The sequence below is a fragment of the Dysidea avara genome, chromosome 9, assembly GCF_963678975.1.
Source record: "Dysidea avara chromosome 9, odDysAvar1.4, whole genome shotgun sequence".
NCBI lineage: Eukaryota > Metazoa > Porifera > Demospongiae > Dictyoceratida > Dysideidae > Dysidea > Dysidea avara.
Genome location: NC_089280.1, coordinates 25,919,985 through 25,944,006, shown reverse-complemented (window position 1 = coordinate 25,944,006; position 24,022 = coordinate 25,919,985). Strand labels below are relative to the sequence as shown.

At 39.5% G+C, this 24,022-nt stretch overlaps 6 protein-coding genes and 1 pseudogene across 8 annotated transcripts; 4 read left to right on the top strand and 3 right to left on the bottom strand.

Annotated features, from left to right (window-relative positions):
* Positions 1 to 2: 2 nt before the first annotated feature.
* LOC136265987 (probable ATP-dependent RNA helicase DHX40) lies at positions 3 to 2,274 on the bottom strand. Its single transcript, XM_066060932.1, has one exon. The coding sequence runs from the start codon at positions 2,218 to 2,220 to the stop codon at positions 70 to 72; it is 2,151 nt and encodes a 716-aa protein (XP_065917004.1). The 5' UTR covers positions 2,221 to 2,274; the 3' UTR covers positions 3 to 69.
* LOC136265989 (uncharacterized) lies at positions 2,244 to 6,908 on the top strand. The gene is made up of 13 exons (XM_066060934.1): positions 2,244 to 2,379; positions 2,430 to 2,482; positions 3,287 to 3,737; positions 4,878 to 4,946; positions 4,992 to 5,494; positions 5,592 to 5,710; positions 5,761 to 5,835; positions 5,887 to 5,920; positions 5,991 to 6,061; positions 6,112 to 6,191; positions 6,419 to 6,521; positions 6,571 to 6,646; positions 6,696 to 6,908. The coding sequence occupies exons 1-13, from the start codon at positions 2,315 to 2,317 to the stop codon at positions 6,779 to 6,781; spliced, it is 1,785 nt and encodes a 594-aa protein (XP_065917006.1). The 5' UTR covers positions 2,244 to 2,314; the 3' UTR covers positions 6,782 to 6,908.
* LOC136265996 (uncharacterized protein C6orf136 homolog) lies at positions 6,875 to 11,781 on the bottom strand. 2 transcript variants are annotated; one of them, XM_066060945.1, is made up of 8 exons: positions 11,686 to 11,781; positions 11,547 to 11,641; positions 11,344 to 11,495; positions 11,229 to 11,293; positions 8,752 to 11,038; positions 7,717 to 7,988; positions 7,066 to 7,138; positions 6,875 to 7,015 (listed from the first exon to the last, which is right to left on the bottom strand). In XM_066060945.1, exons 1-5 carry the CDS (start codon positions 11,717 to 11,719, stop codon positions 10,404 to 10,406), a joined length of 981 nt encoding a protein of 326 aa, XP_065917017.1. In that variant the 5' UTR covers positions 11,720 to 11,781; the 3' UTR covers positions 6,875 to 7,015; positions 7,066 to 7,138; positions 7,717 to 7,988; positions 8,752 to 10,403. The 2 variants fall into 2 exon arrangements, with proteins under 2 accessions (XP_065917017.1, XP_065917018.1); XM_066060946.1 differs by lacking the exons at positions 11,229 to 11,293; positions 11,344 to 11,495; positions 11,547 to 11,641; positions 11,686 to 11,781 and having other exon boundaries at positions 8,752 to 9,447.
* LOC136266002 (transcription initiation factor TFIID subunit 13-like) lies at positions 9,245 to 9,782 on the top strand. Its single transcript, XM_066060954.1, has 2 exons — positions 9,245 to 9,422; positions 9,477 to 9,782. The coding sequence occupies exons 1-2, from the start codon at positions 9,287 to 9,289 to the stop codon at positions 9,695 to 9,697; spliced, it is 357 nt and encodes a 118-aa protein (XP_065917026.1). The 5' UTR covers positions 9,245 to 9,286; the 3' UTR covers positions 9,698 to 9,782.
* On the top strand, positions 11,733 to 13,112 carry LOC136265999 (dolichyldiphosphatase 1-like). 2 transcript variants are annotated; one of them, XM_066060949.1, is made up of 8 exons: positions 11,733 to 11,839; positions 11,887 to 11,987; positions 12,032 to 12,116; positions 12,166 to 12,268; positions 12,554 to 12,649; positions 12,704 to 12,794; positions 12,840 to 12,967; positions 13,016 to 13,112. In XM_066060949.1, the coding sequence occupies exons 1-8, from the start codon at positions 11,794 to 11,796 to the stop codon at positions 13,038 to 13,040; spliced, it is 675 nt and encodes a 224-aa protein (XP_065917021.1). In that variant the 5' UTR covers positions 11,733 to 11,793; the 3' UTR covers positions 13,041 to 13,112. The 2 variants fall into 2 exon arrangements, with proteins under 2 accessions (XP_065917021.1, XP_065917020.1); XM_066060948.1 differs by having other exon boundaries at positions 12,704 to 12,967.
* Positions 13,041 to 21,844, bottom strand: LOC136265985 (endoplasmic reticulum transmembrane helix translocase-like; annotated as a pseudogene).
* LOC136265997 (glutamate--cysteine ligase regulatory subunit-like) lies at positions 21,813 to 24,014 on the top strand. Its single transcript, XM_066060947.1, has 9 exons — positions 21,813 to 21,966; positions 22,020 to 22,164; positions 22,221 to 22,277; positions 22,669 to 22,763; positions 22,811 to 22,906; positions 22,954 to 23,007; positions 23,561 to 23,621; positions 23,677 to 23,812; positions 23,865 to 24,014. Exons 1-9 carry the CDS (start codon positions 21,862 to 21,864, stop codon positions 23,896 to 23,898), a joined length of 783 nt encoding a protein of 260 aa, XP_065917019.1. The 5' UTR covers positions 21,813 to 21,861; the 3' UTR covers positions 23,899 to 24,014.
* The last annotated feature ends 8 nt before the right edge of the window (positions 24,015 to 24,022 follow it).

Below are 24,022 nucleotides of genomic sequence, written 5' to 3'. Positions count from 1 at the left end.
GGTCTATTAGTCGTATACCAATTATTAAATTGTACACCAGTAAAGAGGTTTTTTTTTGTTGCTATTGTTCTATTTCTTAGCTCCTGATTTCTTCCGGTTAAGGTACCTTTGTCGTGCAGCTGACAGTTTATCTGCTTTTTCTTCAGCTGTAACTGTAGCCTCAATAGATGCCTTTCTTTGCTTCTTGGTAACTGGCCCATCTTCACCAATGTCAGAAATACTGCTACTAACAGAACGAAACTGTCGCTGCTGTTCACAGTCAGTCAAACGATACACGTCTACTTCATGAATCAATGGCAACAGTTCTTTTACCCAGGAGTATTTGATGGGACATATACAATGCATGTAGGTCTTGCCAGTATCCAGTAACTCATTATACAATATCCAGTCCAGCTGACTATCTCGGCCAAACAGTGTTGATGAAGGGTGTAGATACACTGTAGTAGAGTGACCATCCATCGTACGAAAGCTGTGACCACTAGATGCCTTACGAGCAACGTGGCTATACAGGCCGTAACATAAACTCTGTCTAACTAGTTCACCCAAACTAGCATCTCCTGCAGCCTCTGAGTCATACAAAACATCTTGACTTTCAAGAATCGTCTTTAGTTGTTCAAGAATGCTCTGGGCCATTTTAACACTTCTCCAGTGCACAAAGTTGCTCCTACACCATTCATGAGGGTTGCCACTATCATGGCACAGCTTGTACACTGTCAATAAGGTAGCAAAATCATTATTTCCTCCACCAACAGTTCTGAGCCTCTTGTGTGCCTCATCAGCAAGTTCTACTTGTTTCTTGTTGCTTGGTTTAATGAATACACTTTCTACAGACAACATGGCTACAATGGGTAACAGTGTCTCTGAACAACCCAACTGACGAGAACGAATGAGTGCCCTTGCTAATGAAGGCTGCAGGGGATATTCCACAAGTTGTCGGCCTAAACTAGTTACTCTTCCATCCAAATCGATTGCTTGGTGGTAGTACAACTGTTTTAATGCCTCCAATATCATTTTCTCTGCTGGTGGATCAAGGTAGTCAAAATGGAGCACATTTTTTATCCCCATACACTTCAAGTTTAGCATCACACTGGTAAGACTTGCCCTCTGTAACTCAGGAACAGTGTCTTCAGATAGTGATTTGAAAAACTTCTTGCTGTAGAGACGGATGCATTGCCCAGGCTGTGTCCTACCCGCTCGACCTGAGCGCTGCAGTGCTTCAGAACGTGATATTGGTACCACTTCAAGGCAGTCTAATCCCGTCCGAGCATTGTATGTGGTTTGTTTGATATACCCACAGTCCACGACATACACTACACCATTGATAGTGATACTGGTTGCTGCAATGTTAGTAGCTACAATCACTCTCCTTACACCATCTTCAACCGGAGCAAATACTTTCTGCTGTTGTTCAGATGGCATGGCACCGTACAAAGGCAATATCATCAACCCTTGAACATCCTTACACACCACATCATGCTCATAATCAACTGCCTCGGCAGCTTTAAACAGCCGGTCACAGATATTCTCAATTTCCCATTGTCCAGTTAGAAAAACCAAAATATCTCCTTCAGGTTGTTCAAAGTGTATATCCATTACCTGACGCCCTACGTGTTGCATGTAGTTAAGATGGGTGTCATCAAAACGTTCGTCACTGAATAAATAGTTCACTTCTACAGGAAAGACCCTACCAGGGATCTGAAATACAGGGCAGTGGTTAAAGAAGGCTGAAAATTTGTCTGTGTTTAGTGTGGCAGACATGATTACAACTTTTAAACGTTGCTCCTTTCTCATAAGTTGTTTTACAAGACCAAACAATATGTCTGTAGCCAAGCTCCTCTCATGGGCTTCATCCAAGACCAACACGCTATACCTGCTTAACCGGTTATCTTCCAGTAGTTCTCTCAGTAGGCAGCCATCAGTAACATATTTTATCACTGTATCACGTGATGTGCAATCATCAAAACGTACTTGGTAACCCACCTTTCCTCCGAGTTTGACATCTAACTCTTTAGCTACGTATTTCGCTACTGAAATGGCCGCTACTCGCCTGGGTTGAGTTATCCCGACAATTCCATGTTTAGTGTAGCCCGCTCTGTGCAAGAACTGGGAAAATTGCGTTGTCTTGCCGCATCCAGTTTCCCCAGTAACAATCACACAATTAGAGTTCTTCACCGCCTTCATTAATTCTGCTTCGTACTCTTCTATTGGCAGAGCCGCCATGCTGCGCTCTTACCAGAACTACTAAACAAATAAACCTACCTAGTTTCACGCGCCTGCGCTGGTTTATGTAAATACACTAGGAGGTGTGACCTCGATGGGAACTGTAGTGTCAAAAAAGCGAAATGTAGAGTTGTCTGACTCCACAGCTGTTAAAATAAGGTATTTTCTAAACGTCAGTTGCATTATCTGAAAGTGTTTTACTATTGCAGAGTTGTCGCGGCCTTTCAGAACAACTGCAAAGACAATTCACGTCCTAAAGAAGGTGAGCACACTAGACTGCTCCATTATAATCACATATAGCTATAAGTACCCATGATTTGCTTATCAAAATAATATAACGCCTTCGTGTGCCCCACCCAAATACCGAAGCCACATTAGTGCCTGTTGAGACATGATGGAGGCTAGGTTTAATGAGACGGTATGTACCCTACAGTAATAGTTACGTGTTCACAAACATAACTGCACTGAAAGTATAGAAATGTTGAAGCTCTGTGCTGGTCTTGATTGCTAGTACCTTCTCTCAGAGCTAGAAGAAGCTTACTGTGATTGCTGATACTATGAAGTCAAAATGTGCACGCTTTCATTGCCTCATGCCTAGAAGGCTTCTCCCTTAAAAAGTCAGTGAACATCAATCAAAAATTGTCAATATTTGGCAGTCAGCCAGCCAGAGTATCATCACACAACGATGAACACCACTAGAGTGTAGCAAACTGCAGCTGTATCTATATCAGAGACTATTATAATTTTTTTAAAACCCCAGTGAAAATGTCAGGCAAAGTAAAGCTTTACCTGACATTGATACACTGCTGCTTTACACAATTTGGCATTCAGAGAATACATCAATAGATTTACTTAACCTTAGTATGTGTAATGGTACATTCATTATTGTGTTCGCTATTTACTTATGCACTAAAAACTATACAACCTTGGACTACTTCCTTGTATTTTATCTGACATTTTGTCAGACAGGTTCCATTGTGGTCGGCCATGCATGATATTTGCCTGACAAATGGCCTATGTCAGGCAGTAATAATTGACTCTGATCTATATGCTCAATTTCTTGCAGGTTATTCAGTAGAAGAGCAAACATCCAGCACATCCACCAGTAGTAGCAAGACTGCTGACTCAGCAGATGCTGCTGCCAGTAATACAAAATTGAGACCATCAGTTGCGAAGGCCAAATTCCCAAGAGGTGTCTATCCAGAAAGAGAGTCAAAAATGTCTCTGACTGGTGCTGATAGCAATGATAAAAACAATGAATTGCAGCCTTACCGGCTAAACCTGGGGTTGTTAACAAGTAGTGGTACCCACCTGTGTCCAGCTCCTACTAGTACTACAGCTACTACTGAGTCACATGATCCTAAAGATACTAACACAGTTGTACAGTTACAGTCAGGTAAAGTAGATCATCTTGTCAGTCAACCTGTAGTGGATGATGTGCCTGAGGAGCTGGAATGGCTAATACAAAAAGGACTATCGTCTCAACAAATACATAAAGCTGCTACAGTTATCCAAAAGTGAGCAAAACAGTAGAATAATATTATATAGTAACACATTATGAATGTGGCATATCTTAGTAGTAGGTCCTAGTAAAGAAGTCCGGTACTCCACTAGAATTATTGCAATATCAAAATACTCTAATAGAACAGTCAGAACACTATCATTACTGACTTGTGTATACATTGTAAACAATATCTACAGCATAAGTCTTTGTTATACACATGTCCCTGACCCTACTACATTGGATTGCATGCCTTTACTACAAAGCAGTAGCTGTATGCTCTACCATACACCAAGAGCCGGCTTAGATACACCACTGAATTGTGATTGTGCCCTAATAAACATACATTGTTCCACATGCTATTAATACAATGCTATCTTGAAACTATCTGCAAGGCCAGCCTGTCTTCTTGTCTCTCCATAATTGGTCCCTGTATACTTGTTACGATAGTGGTTTCTCTCGACAAAAGTGTGATTGACATTATTTTTAAAATATAATGTCGCTCTAAAATTCTGTCTGTGCAATAGTATCTCAATATGCAACTTCCTTTTCACTACCCCACTTGTAGTAGACCCAATGTAGTCTGGCACGGCACTCTACGGCATAAGACCACTAGAATGAAAATGATTTGTTATTACTTATAATGTAAAGCTAAAGTTTATCATGTAGGTGTGACAGGCTTAGACAGGTTCCACTGTACGAGACTGTATCTACTGTGGATCATGATATCAATCTCAAATCGAGAATAGTGAACAGAAATGACTGTTCTATTAGAGTATTTTGTCAACTACATGTAATGTACGTTCTATTAGAGTAAGTGTATGATCTATTAGAGTAGTTGAACAGTTATACATTTAAAAAAAAAACTTTATCAAAAACTGACTGATCTGAACACTTTGTGTGGTATTTAGATAATGGAGGTCTCATTGTGCTTTGAAATCATGCACATATACTGTGTGTATTGTAGTGACTGTATCGTCACCATTCATTGGTGTACGCTGACCCAGGCCCATAGCAACTACAATAAGAGATGGCTAGTTGGCTTTATGGGCCATGTTGTGCGAGTCAAGGCGAACATCATCAGCCCTGTATACACAATGTACCAACATAATAACTCATTGTAATAGTCTAATAAAGCATTTGCCACAATATTTAGGACTGTCAGAAGCTATCAGTGCAGGAGGAGGCTAGCAGAGCAACAGAACTCAGCCATGGCTATACAAAAGTGAGACAGCTTAACCATGTACAATTTTCTACATTTTTAAAACAGGAAATTCCGCCAATGGAGAAAGCAGAGCAGCCTATTGTTATTAAGGAAAAACACAAAGGACTTATTCGTTGTTGGGGATAGTAGAATAAATAACTCAGTGGATGAATCCACAATGAATGATCATTTGAACATCAAAGGTGACAAGGAAATCAAAGACAGCGATGAAAACGTTGTAACATTAGAAAAAGAAACTAATCCTGACACTACAGCATTGCATACTGACCACACAGAACAATTAGATAAAAATGATATTGTACAAGGCACAGAAACGACCACTGAAAGTCATCATATCAGTACTAATGCTGATTTAGCTATTGCTCTAAAAGAAGTACTCAGTATTACTGTCCCAGATATGCCTAGCAACAAACCAAGTAGCCATGAACGTGATAAGTTTAGTTCTGAAGACCAGTTGGAGATTATTGGACAAAAAACACGTGATCAGCTCAATAAAATGTATCGTACCAGTCTCCTAGATCAAGCCAGACACTATGCTGTTGCTATCGGTGTGTGTGTGTGTGCGTGCGTGCGTGTGTGTGTGCAACAAGCATAGTTTGTACAATGTTAGTGTAGTGAGTTACCTATAATCACATTTTTCCTTAGGTCAGGAACAGTTTAGAATGTACCTGGAGTTTCAAAACGAGATAGATGAGACAATGTTTCTGGCACAACAGAAAGCAGAGTTGTGTCTGGGAGACTCGTATGTTCCTCGTAAAGTCTTGGTGAGTAACTCCTTTAATACACACCTGTTTTACCATATTTGGAAGTATAGTTAATCTCGTCTCGTGTGCCTAAAGTAAAGCTCCTCCAGAGTGCTATTTTACCTGAAGTCATCACATTTGTATATGTGAGTGGTACGATATTAAATGTGACATCATAATACAAATGGATATTTTAGGATTTTGAGAATGCTACGTTTTTAGAGTTGATCAGTAAGTCAACACACAATTACTAATTACAAGTTGCTGGTTGTGCAGTTAGCTACATAAGTTGTAATGTTAGGTAAAATAGCTGCTGCTCTTGACGAATACAAAAGTGGGGCAAAGATCAAACAGCTAGGTGTGATCTGCAAGGTAAGGGTTGTTAATGTAGTCACATTAAATAACTCCCACGACCTTTATAGGGAGGACCAGGGTACCTCTACATGTTTGCTAACAAACCCATCACACCAGTGAAGTTGTTCAAAGACCACAAAATGATGACGTAAGGCAGTGAAGCCATGTACTAGATTATTAGGTCACGTTCGTGTATGTATTAGGTGTCATTAGTTGAAGGGTATTATAATATTGGAACCTAGACAGATGTCTTTTAAAAAGTAGTTGTCCCGGTGTCTTTTTTAAAGAGGGGTTCCATGGTCCCATCCTGAAGTCTGGGGACAAGCTATGTAGATTCTTCAAATTCTTGAACTGTTCTCCCACACGTGGTAATAGGTTTTGGAGAGTGTTGGGTGTAATGATGAGTAAACTGGTCCCCGAGGAGACCACCATACACTTTATGGAGTCAAACGTTAATGGAAACAAACAGGGAGAAAAGGTACATGAAAAAAATGCTGTACTCTATTACATGTACTGTGTGCACACAGTTATTAAAAGATTTGGAGAAGTTGATGTACCCATCTAAAGTCAACATTAGGTGTCCGCTAGAAATGAGTCAAGATGGTAAGTTGCCATGGTAACATTAAGGTGGGCTTGATATAGATATACACAGGTCAGCAAATGATGGCCACTTACTTCCATCCACCAAAATTCAAGATGTGGAAACTAAGACGATATACCAAATTGAAACTTTATTGAGCTATACAATTATTTTAATGCACCCACACAAAAATGAAATTTCACAAGCACTAATCAGATAGTCCTGTTTTCAACGCATCTTTCTGGGCTTAGTCAGTTCTATTCAGAATTTATATACATCACAAAAACACACATGTTACATTACGGTACAACACGCGGCGACGGTCTAGACAATCTAGCTAACAAATGTTCCCACCAAGTTCTAGTCTTGATAGCTGTTGGATGTGGCATTACCTAATAGCATATATGGTATAAAACCGGATACTATACATAGCACAACTAACCTTCTGCAACTTGTGTTTACATATCAGTCCATCGGAGTTCACAGTGAAAATTGAGAAGGCGTCATACAGTACTCTACAGTAAATGTGGAACAGAACATTAGCAAACAGCCAAAACTACATAACAAATTTTGATTTTACATCGGCAAAATATATGCTATGGCTGTGGAAAGTATGGCTTCTGTATGGATAGACAACACAAAAGAGATTATTAGGACTGAAACAATCATGGTATTAACAATTGTATTAACAATTGTATTCAAGTACACTCTAATTATCGAGTACCCAGAAATTCTAGCAATATCAATACGGCAATTTATTCTAGACCATAAGCAGTTTACAATGATGTAAATATTCCAAATTTTAAACTCCACAGCACTTCATGGTGTCATTTTCTTGCACCAGACAAAAAAAAAAGGATCATATGATCCGGCCTGAGCACTAGCTTTACTCACTATCCTTAGCAAGTATCCAGGTATTAATTTTAAATTTGGAAAGCTTGAAGTTGCTACTTTGAAAACGTATACAGTGAAGCCTCATTAATTCTCTGGGATCAACAATATGGTGTGGCCTAATTAATGAGATCATGAAATACATTTTAGCTCTGGGACCTATGCAGCTACTATACTGCACTCACACAGTAAATACAATTACCTTTCTTTCCCTCTAACAAGTCTTCCTCTAAACTGCCCATTAACTCTCCAACGACACTCAATTGAATTGCTATCTGCCATTTTGGTAATTTTTAGCACTTCCAGTTTGGGTGATGACCAAATAAGAGAAGTGAGATAACGGAAAGTCTCAACTATTGTCTGGTATCGACGCCTTCCAACTGTTACCATTGGTAATCTCCCGCCAGAGTATTCAAATTTAACATCATCAGAATAAATACTGAATTCATGATGGCCACTGAAGAATGCTGGCAGCTACAGGTAATACAGCAAACAAGGTCACTATAACATTGTGAAATAGAAGGGAAACAATATATTTGTTATAGTCAAACATAGGGACATGGATCGGTAGTGTACTGCAGTGGTTTTAGCATTTTAACCAACTATATTCACTTTAAAATTCTTGGCTGTGGTGGCAAATAATGAGTGTGAACTTTAATCGAGACCACTCAGTTTGTGAACTTGCTTAATATATGAACTCTTGTTTATGCTAAGGGCCCCTTGATTTGAAATTTGGGTTGATAAGTCAGTTAAACAAAATTATCATACTTCAAGAAATTACTGGAACTGTGTAGTAGTAAGGTGTTAAGCATTGCCAAAAAGAAGTGTTTATTGCAAACAGCAAATGCAACAAAATCAATCAAATCTCAACCAAAAATAAATGCAGTATCAGTATAACTGATACAAAGCCACATACATTAAAGTACCCACGAGTCTTGTGTACTTGTTGTATCACAGCAGTCAGCACTTGTCTTGCATATCAGATCCTGCTGTGATATAACTGTGTGACAGCTTTTACTGCATGTAAAATGGGTTAATGGCACAAAATAAATGGGACTGTGAAAAAATGGCATTGCATGTGACCATCACTATTTACCACTAAAATTCCAAGCTGTATGTGTTGTCAAGAAAAAATAGTCCGACTGGCAAGACATAGACCTGATCTACAAAAGTAGGTCAGTTAGCCATTGGACATAAAACAACTGATCGAGGTGAACCATATAATGTTATTACAAACCTGTTCACGTAGTCTCAACAATATAACTGATAGCTGGACAGCTGACGGCTTATGAAGTGCTGACTGTGCTGTCTCTAACTTATCCTCTGGTGGCACAAACTGGACTATTCCTGGTACTTTATTTATCTTAAGTTGATCTGTATAAGTCTTTGTCTTCTGCAATGACCTGCCATAGTTTAAGGAAAGCTGATCACTATGAAATGTGGATCTGTTTGGTCGACACTTGTATATCATACAGCTCTCTGCAGCTAATGATTGGTTAATTTGACACTTAAATACGTCACATGTCCGTGAGTCCAGAGGTGTAGCGTTCTTGGAAACAAGGGAAGTTGTGGCATCACGTGCAGCTGCTTGATGTCCTCCACTATACAAAAAGCTTCTCACAATGTCACAACTACACAATTTAGCACTGCTCCGAACCGCCATTATATCTCACTGTTAAATTCTGCCCATTTGATTTAATAGAGGTCTTAGTACGCTCATAGTACGCTCCGTCCGTCTTGCCCTCCGTATACTATAGTATGCGGGAATTTGTATGGAAGACGGCGGGGATGTGAGAAAGCGAGAGGCACCTCACCAAGATGGAGGTCCACCGAAAAAGAAACGACTGTTCATAAGAGAACTAAAATACATGATGCACGGATTTGGTGATGATGCTAATCCGCACACTGGTAAAGGGAAATACTCACGTGATGTGTCAATATGGCTATGTTTAAACACTTTAGAAACAGCCGAACTAGTGGAGGATTTGGCCATCGACTTTGTCACAGAAATGACCCTTAAGGCTATGGATGTCGGCAAGAAAGGGAAAGTCCAGGTTGAAGATATTACTTTTCTAATCCGAAAAGACCCCAAGAAACATGCTAGGGTTAGAGACCTCCTTATGATGAATGAAGAACTGAAGAAAGCAAGAAAAGCTTTTGATGATGATGTGGACAACATCTAAAACATTTCAGACACAAGTCATACCTGTAATGTTATTGTTGATTTTGGCACTGAGGGTGAACACAAGAGACAAAGCTTGTACGAGACACTTCACTTTGTATCCTAGGGGAACATAAGAAATGACCAGCCTTAGTACTATAAATCTGGAAATGTTGAGTGAACAAACTTATGGATTTGAAGCAGTCTAAAATAAATGTAAATCATCACTCAAGTTGCAGTTTAACCTTTAGCAGTTTTTGTCTAACTCATAAAATGTGAATATTTATTTTCTCACATAAACGTTTCCAGATTCCTTACCCTGGTTACTATTAGCCTGGTGCTGCCTTGTATGCTACTCGCTTTTTGATGAGTTGGTATGAAAGGGTCTGCCGTGCTAGAGTATGGGCCAACATTGAGGTGAATGGTCATGCTTTAACCTTGTGACGTAATTTGTGTGTGTGTATCGTTGGGATGGGACTCTGGAGATGGTAGAATACTAGTGAGGTGTTCGCCTTAGATGACGTCTTTTCTGGGGCCTATATACTATCAATATTACAACCTATGGTCTTGCTACGGTTTTTCGGTGATTTAAGTTACTTGTAATGTGAATTATCTATGAAATCAGCTACCTGCATTGTTTCAAGGGATTCTCAAGAATTATCAGATGACAGTTACAATAATATTTGTGGTTGATACATTTGATTGGGGAAATAGATAAATAAAATGGATCATCTTTTATAAACAATATTAACAGAGTTACCAGTGAGTGTACCAATTGGCTGTTTATGATGTGCCCCAGTTAGAGGGGTCAACTTTGTACAGTGTTTCATCCCTGTACTGGATTGTTTCCTAGTACTTTTAGTTTCAGTCTTGTTTTGTTTATGATTTTGTGGTAAGGCAGGTAGTTCACTAGAGGAAGACAGCTGTATTGTATGTTGTGACAGTCGATTATGAAAGACCACTTTTATCTTGATGTCATCGTTACTTGAGGAAAGGTTAACTGGAGGCAAACTAACTTGTTCACTGGATGTTTGTAAGGTGTCATCTGGGTGGCTGTATAGTTTAGGTATCTCAGTCTTTTTATGTTTAGAGACCTCTTTACATTCAGACAGTTCTCTTCGGTCCGATAGCACATTGTTGTGCTTTGGTAGTTCTTTGTTATCTGCTGTTGGCTGATGTAGTCTTAAACTTCCAGTAGACAGTAGGTCTCCTACAGCTACACTTGTGCGAGATGATGGGATGGCAGATTGTATTCTCCTCTTTCCACTGCTGTTTACAGTTACTACATTGTCTGTAGGGACAGCAGCTGGGACAGTGGATGACCTGGGACGATCCTTGCTAACTTGCACATTTGGTTTAGCTGCTACAATGTGGAGAGAAGAACACAATTGAATAATGAGACACAGAAAGTACATGAATGAGTCCTCAGTCACATGTGACCACCAAACAGGGTGAATAAACACCTGTGTGGGCATGGCAAGGGAGTGTTAAGAGTACAAAAAAATAAAGTATGCATGCAGTAATAAATACAGCAGTATTGTCATAAATCTTACTGGTGATAATTCCAAGGCACTTTTGGTTAGAATTGAGGGATGGAACCACTCCCAATGGCAACAATCTACAATGGTGAAAGGTAACAGCTACTGTTGGCTGACTCGCTTGTCTTACCTGGCGCTCTTCAGCCTTCCTTGTGGCTGTGACGTAATCTTGTCTGTTCCGGAGGCAGGTAAAGTGTCCAGCAGTGCTCGTGACCTGTTCAGGCCGATATCACAGCGTAGCTGGATCACGCGACCAGGAAAAACCACACGACTTTCAGCTTGCTGCAAGCATTCGCACGCCATACACACAAAGACATTATACATTTTCCTTACAGATCCGCGGGTTTGGGAGGATCTATGTGTCTTGCTGTAGGGCGGTATGGAACGCACCACGGAATCCAGCGGTAGGCTTCTAGTGCCGCCATGCGCTATACAAACAACTAAAATTATAATATCATGTTAAAGAAATCACCTCTTTGCTTCCCCATGATCATTAGTTGATCCATTGGGCTCTGAGAGCCACGCCCTCCGAGCGACTACTGCACCAATAAATAAGAATACAAACACGTGTTTGCGCGAGATGAGCTGGAAAAACATTGGCCTAACGTGTGTACATTTTCCTGAAGGTAACTGACTATTATCGTGTGACTGTACACATTATATTGTACTGTAGGTGATCTGGTTGGTAAATTGTTGGCCTACTCCAGCCTAACTCCTATAACCATTGTTGTCAGCTTCCTGACATTAATTTTCTTCAAAAGGGACATTCACACGGTATTCAATGTTTCAACTGTTATAATTTATGACAGTGACCGTAGATATTTTATTTCCTTGGAATTCTCTTGAATGAGTCATCGAATTTTGTTTTGAAACATGTCATTAAGGAATCACGGCCACCCGGGGGTATGTAACCAATTATGTAGTGCATTATTTTATAACCCTCTTCACACAGCTGCAGGTAATCATTCTTTATATGGAGAATATGGGATGCCATCCAGTCATGCTCAGTTTATGGCCTTTTTTGCAACATATCTGACTTTGTTTCTATGGATACGGTGAGTCTAGTCAGGGCTCAACCCAGAATATTAAGCTGGGGGGCAAAATAAGCTGCTTTGGATTCTAGGGGGGGCTGGGTGCATGCTCCCCCAGGAAATTTTTGAAAATTTAGGTATAAATATACTCAATTTTGGTGAAATTTCACTGTGATACCACTGAATATTGACCATTCGACAACTTTGGGATCAATTAAACCTTTCAGGCTTTAGGTATGGCCTGTGCCCCCTAGATTAACCCCTGCTATTGTAGGCTGTACTTTTTATTGGAATGTACTGAACTGTTAGGATACACTCTCTAAGTTCTGGTCACATGGATGTAATCTGGAAGGCCATAGCAACGTTCACAGCACAAGTCATGGCTGTCATTGTGTGTGTCAGCAGGTAGGCTACTCGATATAATATTGTTGCTAAGTGATGACAATGTCATCACTGCAGGGTGTACCTGATATATCACACGACGTCACAAGTAATGTGGGGAGCATTAATTGGAATTGTCACCGGCTGCTGTTGGTTTATTATTGTACAGGTGAGTAATGGAAATGAAACTGAAAATTTTGAAGTCATGTTGCAGTATTTCCTAACTCCTGTGTTCCCGGACATTGTCTGTAATCCGATTGGAGAATTTTTCATGTTACGAGATTGTACACTAATCCCAAATGTTCTTTGGTTTGAATACACATCAATGAAGAGTGAAGCAAAGTAAGAGACTTAACAAGTTAGGTGCATTTCTTTATTATCTTCTTTCAGAACAAGATTACGCAAAATAAGATGATACAGATGAACAAACAAATGACTTCTTAATTAATTTGTGACATGAAATTATTATTAATATTTACTAATCGTTTCTATGGGGTCCTTAGTTTGCCGTTACCACAAATTCTTAGTAACAGTTGATCCACAAGATATGACAAGGTGAGATCAGCTGCCAAAACTGCTACCAATCGATGTTGAAACTACAAAGATACAACTTATAATCTCATTGGCTAAACCATGGCAACCCATACCTCTGAGGGAAACTCTACAACCTCAAGGAACTCTGCAAGGTCCGGCATTAGCCCTGAGGCTAACAAGAACACCACTGATACTGCCCCCAATAAACTATAGCACAACAGATGATTCTCCCTGAGGCTAGCCATGAATGGGTGACCCTGTATGGTAACCACATCAATAGACCACATCAAAAAGTGGGAACAACTCACCCGATAGTTGACAGCAACATTGCTAATTTGCATTGTCATAGAGATGAGGTAGACAGTACTGTTTAGAACATTCTGTTCAAATTTCTTTTCCAAATCAATAAACTCTTTTTCCTTCCTATAACAAATAGAGAATCAACCATTGACACTACTTGCTACAACAGAAAAATAATGTTGATAGAAGAAAAGTTGATGAATTTAACCTTGATAAGGAGCTCTAAAATAATATGCATGTTTAGATCTATGCAGAGTCAATTATTACTGCCTGACATAGGCCATTTGTCAGGCAAATATCATGCATGGCTGACCATAATGGAACCTGCCTGACAAAATGTCAGATCAAAATAGAAGGAAATTGTAGAGTTTTTATAGTGAAGCATTGTCAATAATAGCAAACGTAATTAGACAACAATGATTACATTATTATAGGTTGAGTCACTCTATTCTATCAATGTATTGTAAGGATTTTCCTATTATGACGAATTGTGTAAAACAGTAGCATATCAATGTCAGGTAATGGTTTAGGTTGTCTGACATTTTCACTGAGATTTGAAAAGTATTATAACTGTCTCTGGATCTATGATTTCGTGATGTTCGTCAACCTTCAAAGTTGTGGAAGTGTGGATTCCTTCCGTCAAAATTTCCTGTCATACAGTATGAAATTTCACACCATACTAAACACTTGGAATAATAAACAGTACTGTGTTTTGGTAATATATTATAGCGGTTGGATGGTTCCTAACCCTGTGTTAATCTACGCACATGAAAATCTTTTTTACTAACAGACAGTACAGTAGGTCAATTTGCACACTATATGCTACAATGGACAAGCACACATGCATGGTTGCACACATACACACAAACACTAACGGGGGAGACATCTTAGTGGCTTCACCAACAAGATAAAGTAAACAACTGAAGTGGATCACAAACTGACACACCACAGTGAGTACTGTGTAGATGTTGAATATGTTAGTTAGTGGCCGCTCCTTTGACAGCTTGTCTAGAGGCTGTGACCAAATATGACATCATTATTATACCATATATGGTGTAGCTGACCTTCGAGTGTGATATGAACAAGAAACAAGTAGCCAATAAGATCCCTTGTATTGTGGCTTGGCTGTAATGATAGGTCATTAGTAAACTATCAGGATATTATCAGTATACTAACGTGTCACTGAACTTGATCCCTTCCAAATAAAGCACACTTTGGGAGTATGCAATTATTAAAGCATTAATAGCTAATATCTTGAACATTTGTAGAGTCGTAACTAAGGTACAGCGTCCCTGACGTATTACATGACAAACTGTAAGAGGAGGAGATATTATTATTCTGACCAAATGCCTAGCTGGAACCCCATCAATACACCTTGGAGAATGCTGCTTATTGTCAAGGTCCTGATTTCTAGTGTACAATATAGTAGGGCTATGAGCAAGTGTCCTGGGGTGATGGGGTTCCATTATACACCACTTACTACACTCAATGCTAGAGTGTCGTGATGTGAAGGGGCTTGCAATAGATGCATCACCCAACTTGACTACTTTGGGTTGGTCCAAACTTGATGCCTCATCCAGCTCCTTCATTAATTGCTTAATTTGTTGCTATGGTGATATGTAACAATGGTTACAGGAGGACTAGCAAAAACATTACCTGTCGCAGCTCTTCCGGACTAGCAGGTTTACCAGGACCAGTCTTCGAAGGCGTGCTCCGCAGAGGACGTCGTTGCAGTGACTCACTGGATGATGGTGAACTAGATGGAGTGAGTCTACCAGTTTTGAGGTCGTGAAGTGTCTTCCTTTTTTCCAGCTCAGCAATAACACTACTAGACAGCAGTGCCATCCCTGATAATAGGTATGGTTACCACTTTATTCTAATTACTCCTCACTTACCAACATGGGCATGTTTTAGAGCTCCAACATCATTTGTACCATCACCACACATCAGTGTATGGTAACCAAGGTTACGTAATGTGATTATCACATGCTCCTGTCCAGCACACAATGATATCATGTGACATCACATGAGCTAACCTTCTGTTTAGGTGACACCCTGGCAAACACTTTAACATGAGCTAGAACTGTCTTGAAGTGAACCCCTCCATAAACTGACCTCAAATAATCTATACCCTAAATATACAGACATGATTTATGCTGACATCGGTAAAGCATTCACCTCGCCAGTTAGACACAGGTTATAATCATTGACAAAATGTTCAATTGATGCTACTCCATTATCCACTGAATGCCAAGCACCATCACTGACACTCTGCCAACACCAGGTATCACCTGTAGACCAATGTTACACTAAGTTATCACACAAAAATAGCTAACCTTGATTGGCTAGAATTAATGCTGGTTTAGTGATGATCTTAAGGTCCTTAGCAACGTGGCAGGCAGTTAGGGGATTGTCTCCTGTTATCATGACCACCTAACGACATGGTTATGTCAAACATATATAAAGTTTAGCAGGTTATTACATGATGAGATGCAGCCAGTAGTTTCTTGATATTCACACGTGAGTCTGCCTTCAGTGGACAAGAGAACACAACAAAGCCGGCAAACTTCAAATTACACTCCACATCTTCCCTGCTTAGCTCGTGTAACTACAAACATGAACAATTATAACTTTGAGATCATGGACAAGTGTCCTGATTATCAAGGTGTCCTTATTAGTGAGGTGTACTGATTTCAGGAGTAAAGTGTGTGCACCAATACAAATGGGACCATGGATAAGTGTCCTGGTTGTCAACGTGTCCTTTTAGATAGCATGCTCACATACATACCTCTCTTAGAGAAAGGTTTCCTAACTTTTTGTGCCCAAGGGCGAGCACACGTGCCCCTTGTCTACTAAGTGTTGTGTACATTTCATCAAACATCGGTGGTACATCAGTGAGCTGGAAAATAAGGTACACATAAACAAATCACTGTGGTAACTGCCAGAGGAGGTTGGTCACAGAATGTAATACTTTGGACATGGTGTTTTGAAGCAAGAACTAAGGATAACAGGAATCTGTTTTACTGCTAGGAAAGCCATGCATTGCACCTACAGGTGGCTGAAATGCTCTGAAAGTTCTTGCGACACTTATATAAGCTCCTGGTTCTAATAATTCACAAATTAGCATTGATACTGATGCACTGAAATTGGTAGCTTTTTTTGATATTTAGTGACATACGTCCAATCTCCTCTGAGTAACTGCCACTCTACCATTGGTCTAATCACTTCAGCTGCTCCTTTAACTACTGCAATATGTTGACCACTACCTGTGCCACTCAGTACATTACAAACAGTAGCCATTCTCTTAAGAGCACTGGAGAAGTGGAATCGATGCAGTATCTTGATAGACAGCTTCTTTCCCCTCCGAGGGTGTACACAATCATCTAGACAACAAACAACGTGTCTAAATTCCCTGGGTTTCCTCTGGTATGTAAACACACAACCTCTTGTACATCACAAGGGTATCTTAGTAATACAACTTCTCACTTTTAGTTAGCTCCCAGTCTAGCGTTGTCAAGGCTGCTTTTTCTAGGGGATCCCCTACAAGCTCTTCATCAAGTAGTAATAATGAGTGACAACATCCTAACACTTGCTGTGTTTCTATCGGTGCATTCTCCACAGCTTCTAGATCAGCCCCTTCCTGGCTGCAATGGATAGTGAATTCATGCGATCAGAAGAGCCCCACCCACCTGTCCAGTCCAGCAATTCCCTCCACAATCAGGTTATCACTTGTGAGAGTTCCAGTCTTGTCAAAACAGCAAATGTCAATCTTGCCAGCAAACGGAATACGAAACGGCTCGGTACAGTATATACCTGTACACAATCACAATAACAACAGGTGGTACATACAACACTATACATGTTATACACCTATACCACTGACACACCTAGCCTAGCTAAGGTCACCAAAGAAGCATTCACTGCTAGAGACAATTCAATTGGCAGTTCAGGAGGAACGACAGATGTCAAGATCAAGGTGCACTCTAAAAACAGTTTGTACCGATTCCTGTTAGGATCCTCAGTACCTGTAAACATGTGAGATCACAAGACACATCACATGATCCTCACTACTCACCCTTGATCCACACATACGAGCTAGCTGCTATGGCAAATATTAACAAGAACAATATAAATACAAATGCTTCAAGGTTGTTAGCAGATGCTCTCTTAACGCTAAACAAAATGGTACGCAGTAGTTTGCCCTGTGAAGTGTTGAAGCCGGTCCTTAGTACATAGCAAACACACCCGCCATCTGAGGCTGGACACAGGGAATGGCAATAAATAGAATTAAGGATGGCGTATTGTTCACCTTTCATGGTTGATTTGTCCGGAGAAGAATGCTGAACAACTTTAGTACCTCCACTGATGATATGTAGTTTGGAGTTGTTGTCATGGATATCTAGCACCTGTGATAAGTCTGATACGTTGTCGAGTGGTTCCTAGGCAACAAGAGAATAATGTAACCATGGTAACATGTGGTTGCTAACCTTCATTTGTGGTACTGACTCTCCAGTTAACATGGCTTCATCAACGATACATGATCCTCGTAATAAAATCATGTCACATGGGACCAGGTCATCATCCTTAGGACGACCTGCATGGGTATATGAGTGGTACCAGGACTATTTTCAACCTCACATCACCTCAGAAATATTTTTCCCCACCTATTCTCCTTACAACTGCATACTGCAATGGCGTAGCCAGAAAATTTTAGAAGGCACTAGCTATTCTATTAGAATTAAATATTTAAATGTAGGTGACTGCTCTATTAGAGTATCTTGATCTTTTACTAAATTAAATTCTTCATTCAAGGCGACTTCCTCGGTTACCTCAATGGGAACTACACCACTGTACTGTATTGTCTCAAATAATGATATTAATTTATTACCTTCTTTCAGCAGTACCCCAGGCATCAAGTATGTAGAACTCCTGTAGAGTCAATTTATAATTCTGCACTTCATATTTTCAAATATGTAGGAAGGCTATAATGTGGATTTTACATTGCCATTTTTGGGCAGAACTGCAAGACACTGTTACTATAATATACTTATACAGGGGTGTGTATAGTGGTTTGGAAAAGGGACTATGCCCTTATATGTCAACCACATAGGAAATGTACAGTATGGTGAGAATTTTAATGGACCACAACTAATGTCAGGCATTGAATAAGTAATAGATTTTGACACATTTTTAGTGGTCAAGACCACATGAGAGCCAAATTTTAAGATCTTGTGTAAGAATCACACCACAATATTACATGTTCTTCAGGTAACAACAGCTCAACATGAATGTACCATAACAAATACACGAGACCCGTCATTTTTGCAATACCCTCCACACCCCCAGAACACAACATAGTAGTAAAGCATCAAAGAGATATGACCATGAGATCTAAGCAACTTTATGTTGATCTTGCAAATATTAGTTATAGAAGGCTAATGTCTCCTGTGAACAGAACATTCCGGATTCTATTTTATCACAATTTTGTATTAGTAAAGTGCTAGATGTAAATCATTTGCATTAAGCAAATTTTATTATTGTTGGAAGCTATTTTACTATGTTGCAAATATGGCTGACCTACACATAACACAAGTACTGTATAACACATGTTAGCTAATACACAGTGTAGTGGTTACCAATAGAAAGAAGGTCTCCTGGCAACAGCTCATCACTCATAATGTATTTCCACTTGTTCTCACGATACACCTGTGTAATTGTCATTACATAAATTTGTGACCGAGCTTGTAAAACAGGGCCTGTGGACACAAGCTACATCCCGACACATAACATCTCATATCTCAGTTCTGGGATGGAATATTTTTATTCTGTAACTTGTACTGTAAAGCCAACTGAATGTTTAATAAATGCTGAAAATTTCATGGCCAAACAATAATGGAATACAAAGTTATGGTGCATCGCAGTTTGAAAAATTAGGCAATTTTTATTTGCCGACATGCCGTTTTCGCAGACCTGATCACTAATTATCATATTGTGTAGCTAATACACTCACCTGTACTTTGTATGGCTTTGAACCCATCTTACGGATCTGCGTAAGGTTTCTTTGTTGCTATAGTAACAACAAACAGAGAAAAGTATGACATAAATAAATAATTGAACTATAATAATACGTACTTTGCAAAAAATTGATTTGTCTAGGGGTTTGTACTCTTTAAACTTTTAATGTTAAATGAGCAAATAACAGAATTCTCATAAATATAATCTCAGTGTGGGGTGCCTTAAAATTTAGAATTTTGATGCTGGTGTATCTTAACATCATTTGAGCCATACAGTGGAATCTGTCTAAAAAGGACATTCTATGGACACCTTGACAATCAGGACACTTGTTCATGGTCCCATTTGAATTACCAAAAACCCCTGAAATCAGGACACCTCGCTAAAAAGGACAGTACAAGATGGTCCTAATAATCTGTTCTACTAATAATACTAACCTGTTTAACTAGTAAGGCCTCAAACAGGATCAACATGATTAGAGTAAATATGCTGTAATACCAGTATTCATCCAGACACCATAACAACACACAAAACACTTGGAAAACAAAGAATGGAGCAGTCGCCCTCTCAGTGAACAATGTTAGGAAATCTGGAGCAGAAATGTCCAACCTAGAAAACATTACTCCATAGCAACACCCATAGCAACCAGTATCACCTGTTAGCTCCATATCTTTTACTAGCAGTAGTAACTTGTTGGTCAGTTTGTAAACCCTTCCATTTGTTATAGTAATCGTAACTATGGTGAACTGGGAATTGTACTGCGTTAAATTGTTTCTTCTCTTCACTGTCGTAATAATACTTCACCTTCTGGAACACAAACCATATTACCTCTTGTCCACCATCTTTCTCCTGTGGAGAGTACAACAACGAGTGTATATCATAAACTACTGTCACAGTGAAATCTCGATCCTCCAATAGATGCAATGAGGATAGAAAAATGGGAGCCCCCCCACACACTTTTACTAGACAATACTTATAACAAATCATCAAAATACTCTAATAGAACAGTCGGTTTTATTTTTCTACCAAAAGCCTAATATTTACAATCTCAATATAATAAAAAAATTACCACCTCTGTATGCAATAGATTGGCAAAGTGTTCCCTAATCTCTAAGATAATTTTCTCCTAATACCTTGTTTAATTACTCTAAGAGTGTACACTTAATTATTGTTGACAGACTACTCTAATTGAGCAGTCGCTCACATATCTGCACATTGAGATTTGGCATCGGTGCCATCTCACTGCCTTCCTAACCCTTCTCTTGGCTATGTATGTCTATAACATGAAGCCCTAGTAGTTTTCAATACTACAACATGTTACCATCCATTCACTTCAAGGTCTACTAGCCAACCATCCAGCATATCCTACAGTGGGTTGTTCTTGTTTTGCAATTACTATATTATTAACCAGTAAGATTGAGATACTCTGGTCACATTACACTCTAATAGAACAGTCATGAAGCAATAAAATAAGATAGTGTAGATTAACACTGCCATTTGTACGGACGTAACTACAAGCATATTAATTTTGTATAGCAATCTGAATAATAGTAGGGTATTCACATTGCTAGATTGATATACAGTCTGAGAACATGCACGCCTCATTACTCAATTTAAATTTCTTTAATGTTATAAAGACCAGCTGCCACTTCATATTGAAAATTGTGCTGTTTAACTAAGCCAAGACTATCTACCACCAAGAAATCTCTTGTTATGTACAGTCGTTGCAGAATTCTTGAAAGGAATACTATTGAGTAATTTGTCAAAGACCCTTGACAGTTAAGTCTTAAATTCTACAGTTGTCCATTTTCATAGTCTGGCTGCTTTGGCATCACAAATACTTCTGTGAACCCATAGAACAATTCCAGTACAGAAAAAAACTTTATAGATAGCTAGCTGTTGCCAAGATTCAGATATAGACACATGAAAACTGTATCTTTTATTAAATACCTTGTGTAAGGGAACTAGCTCAGTGAAGCCATTATTTGCTGTAGGGGTCACTTTAACTAATGTTGCTTGTTGAACTGAAGGTGCCTGTAAAAGGGGGCGCTTAATAAGACATGCATTAAACTAATAGAATAATATTACCTTCTTGCATGTCAGTAGACAACGCACATGAACTGACCATACACAAAACAAACACGTCACTACTTGAACTGCTGCAGTAACTGCAATAACGATACACCCGGCCTCGAAATAGTCGCCAACTCCGTATACTACCAGCCACGTGTACGCCTCCAATAAATACATGATCAGAAACGGCCAAACATATCCGTGTAGCAGTGTATGTAGAGGATTATAGTAACGCAACGACTGTACATCTTCGCTGACTGCCGCCATGTGGACCTAAATTTAGACACAATAATTTATATCATTGCGCGCTTATAAACATGAGTGCATTACTAGAAAAAGAAGGCGAGTTGATCCTTCACTCTGGAAACATTTCTGGTCTAACTAAATTAACGAAAAGAGCTGGTCAGTCGGCTGCCAGTGAGGTATTAACATAATGGATGTGTTTCAGTAGTTTTATGCATGTGTTGGTACACAGTTGTTGTCAGGCATAGAAGGTGCCCTAGAGTCATGGGTCAGTAGCCCTATTGAGGAGAGGACTAGCAGTGGAGCTCTGTTAATTCAGCATAAGAGTCTGGCCAAGCCAATTTCAACTAGTGACCGACAAGAACTAATGATCACTGGTATGTCAGCTATTATATCATAGCTTAATCATAGTATGCTTTGTGTGTGTGTGTAGTGAAAGTGTTTGTTACTGATTGGGATGCTAAGCTGGTCCGAGATGCTGTTCTCTGTGGTACGTACATAGCTAAGGCCAGGCAAAATAGATTCTTGGTTTCTCATCAGCCACTTCCTCAATGTTATTTGGGCAGTCATTATTCATTGTTACTCAAAATCACGACAGCAGGCTGCAGTCTATTACTACAAAGACCTTCTAAAAGCTTATGGCTTATCCTAACAAGTGGGAACATTTCGTTGTTGTAAATGATGGCCAGTCTTTCTCAGCATCAAAACGTTTGTCCATGTGATCAATTATATCAAGTCATAGAGTTTTAGTAACACGTTTCAGACTGCCAGGCTATATGTAGCCTTCCTTGTGGAGTAAAAAAATGTGATGCAGGCAGGTGATGACATCAAGTTTGCCTGGCCTAACATTATTTGTGGGTGTGGCTAGCATGCTACTGCAGCTCTGCACCAGCTGGGCTTGCAAGACTGTGACATGATCATACTAGCCCCACCTCCCAGTGGCTACTCAGTGGAGAAGATGAAATTACTATGGAGGGTAATGTTCACAAGCTGCTTGTATGTATGTACACACTGTCCTTGTAGGAAATTGGACAATTAACTACTGAAGGGAAATCCCCTGTGGTGGGTGTGGCTGACCTTGATAAGAATCAGATACAACAACTTTATGACTGCGTTGATGTGGGTGTGATCTAATGATAATGTGTTGCTATGGTGATGTGTTGTAGGTAAAGCCGACAGTAAATCAAGTTAACCTGGCTTCATGCTGTGTGATGCCTGAGGTATAGTTTGTGTGTGTGTGTGTGTGCGTGCGTGCGTGTGTGCGTGCGTGTGTGCGTGCGTGCGTGCGTGCGTGCGTGCGTGCGTGCGTGCGTGCATGCGTGTATAGTATGTTCACGTTGAGCTGAATCCTCAAAAACATTTAATAACTCATGGATGCAACTACACATGATCTTGAAATTTGGCTCATTTGTAGTGCTGCTTGATCCGCTAAAAATATTTCAAAATCTTGTTGGTCAAATGTTTGACATAATATTTACGGCCAATCAAAATTTTTGCAATACATTTCCTATGGGGAAGCCATATAAGTACAGTGTCCATTACAGCCCTTTCCCAAACTTATAATTCCCAAACTTATAATGGAGCCAAACCGTACGTGTCTGTTGTTGACACCTTTGCTGTTACCAATAATCATCTGATTGGCTGAAATGTTAACTCTGTTGAGAAAAAATCCACTTTCAATTTTTAGCAGTTTTTCAGGATTCAGCTCAACGTGAACATACTATAGTAATATACACAAGACATCTGAATAATATGACATCATTCCTTACTCAGGATCTAGTGGAATATGCCAAGACAGTGAACATCAAATTATTCACACACAACGATGACCCAGGTCAGTTAACCTATTACCGACACACTGATGCTGATACTAGGTGATACTGTTACAGATGTAGTTAGTGCTGAAGGGGTCACTCAAGTTATCAACAAGCCAATGGGGGGCACCAGCCAGGTTAGGTGGAACCCCTCATGGGTAGTGAGATATAGCACTCAAGTGAAATGTAGGGGCATCTTAGGACGTAGGGGGTAAGTTTTTCACACCAAATACTATGCTATTAATGTTATTCTCTGTCTGTAGGTATTTTGTACATGTAAAGAAATTCGCCAAATGAAGTTCTGAAGCTTCACATATATAATCTATAAATAGTATCCCCGATTCTATTATTAGAACAGCACGTGTTTTTGTACAAAAGACGATAATTTACCATTACAGTTATTATAGCTAGTCTATTGGGT

Coding starts and splice junctions, on each gene's coding strand:
- LOC136265997 (XM_066060947.1), top strand. CDS start 21,862: ATGAGTGCATTACTAGAAAAAGAAGGCGAGTTGATCCTTCACTCTGGA. Junction 22,278..22,668: donor CCGAGATGCTGTTCTCTGTG/GTACGTACATAG, acceptor ATGCTACTGCAG/CTCTGCACCAGCTGGGCTTG. Junction 22,907..22,953: donor AACTTTATGACTGCGTTGAT/GTGGGTGTGATC, acceptor GATGTGTTGTAG/GTAAAGCCGACAGTAAATCA.
- LOC136265999 (XM_066060948.1), top strand. CDS start 11,794: ATGAGCTGGAAAAACATTGGCCTAACGTGTGTACATTTTCCTGAAG. Junction 11,840..11,886: donor GTGTGTACATTTTCCTGAAG/GTAACTGACTAT, acceptor ATTGTACTGTAG/GTGATCTGGTTGGTAAATTG. Junction 12,117..12,165: donor GGAATCACGGCCACCCGGGG/GTATGTAACCAA, acceptor CTCTTCACACAG/CTGCAGGTAATCATTCTTTA.
- LOC136265987 (XM_066060932.1), bottom strand. CDS start 2,220: ATGGCGGCTCTGCCAATAGAAGAGTACGAAGCAGAATTAATGAAGGCG.
- LOC136265996 (XM_066060945.1), bottom strand. CDS start 11,719: ATGGATCAACTAATGATCATGGGGAAGCAAAGAG. Junction 11,642..11,685: donor GATCATGGGGAAGCAAAGAG/GTGATTTCTTTA, acceptor TTGTTTGTATAG/CGCATGGCGGCACTAGAAGC. Junction 11,496..11,546: donor CCTCCCAAACCCGCGGATCT/GTAAGGAAAATG, acceptor GAATGCTTGCAG/CAAGCTGAAAGTCGTGTGGT.
- LOC136266002 (XM_066060954.1), top strand. CDS start 9,287: ATGGAAGACGGCGGGGATGTGAGAAAGCGAGAGGCACCTCACCAAGAT. Junction 9,423..9,476: donor TGATGCTAATCCGCACACTG/GTAAAGGGAAAT, acceptor TAAACACTTTAG/AAACAGCCGAACTAGTGGAG.
- LOC136265989 (XM_066060934.1), top strand. CDS start 2,315: ATGGGAACTGTAGTGTCAAAAAAGCGAAATGTAGAGTTGTCTGACTCC. Junction 5,495..5,591: donor ACACTATGCTGTTGCTATCG/GTGTGTGTGTGT, acceptor ATTTTTCCTTAG/GTCAGGAACAGTTTAGAATG. Junction 6,062..6,111: donor AGCTAGGTGTGATCTGCAAG/GTAAGGGTTGTT, acceptor CGACCTTTATAG/GGAGGACCAGGGTACCTCTA.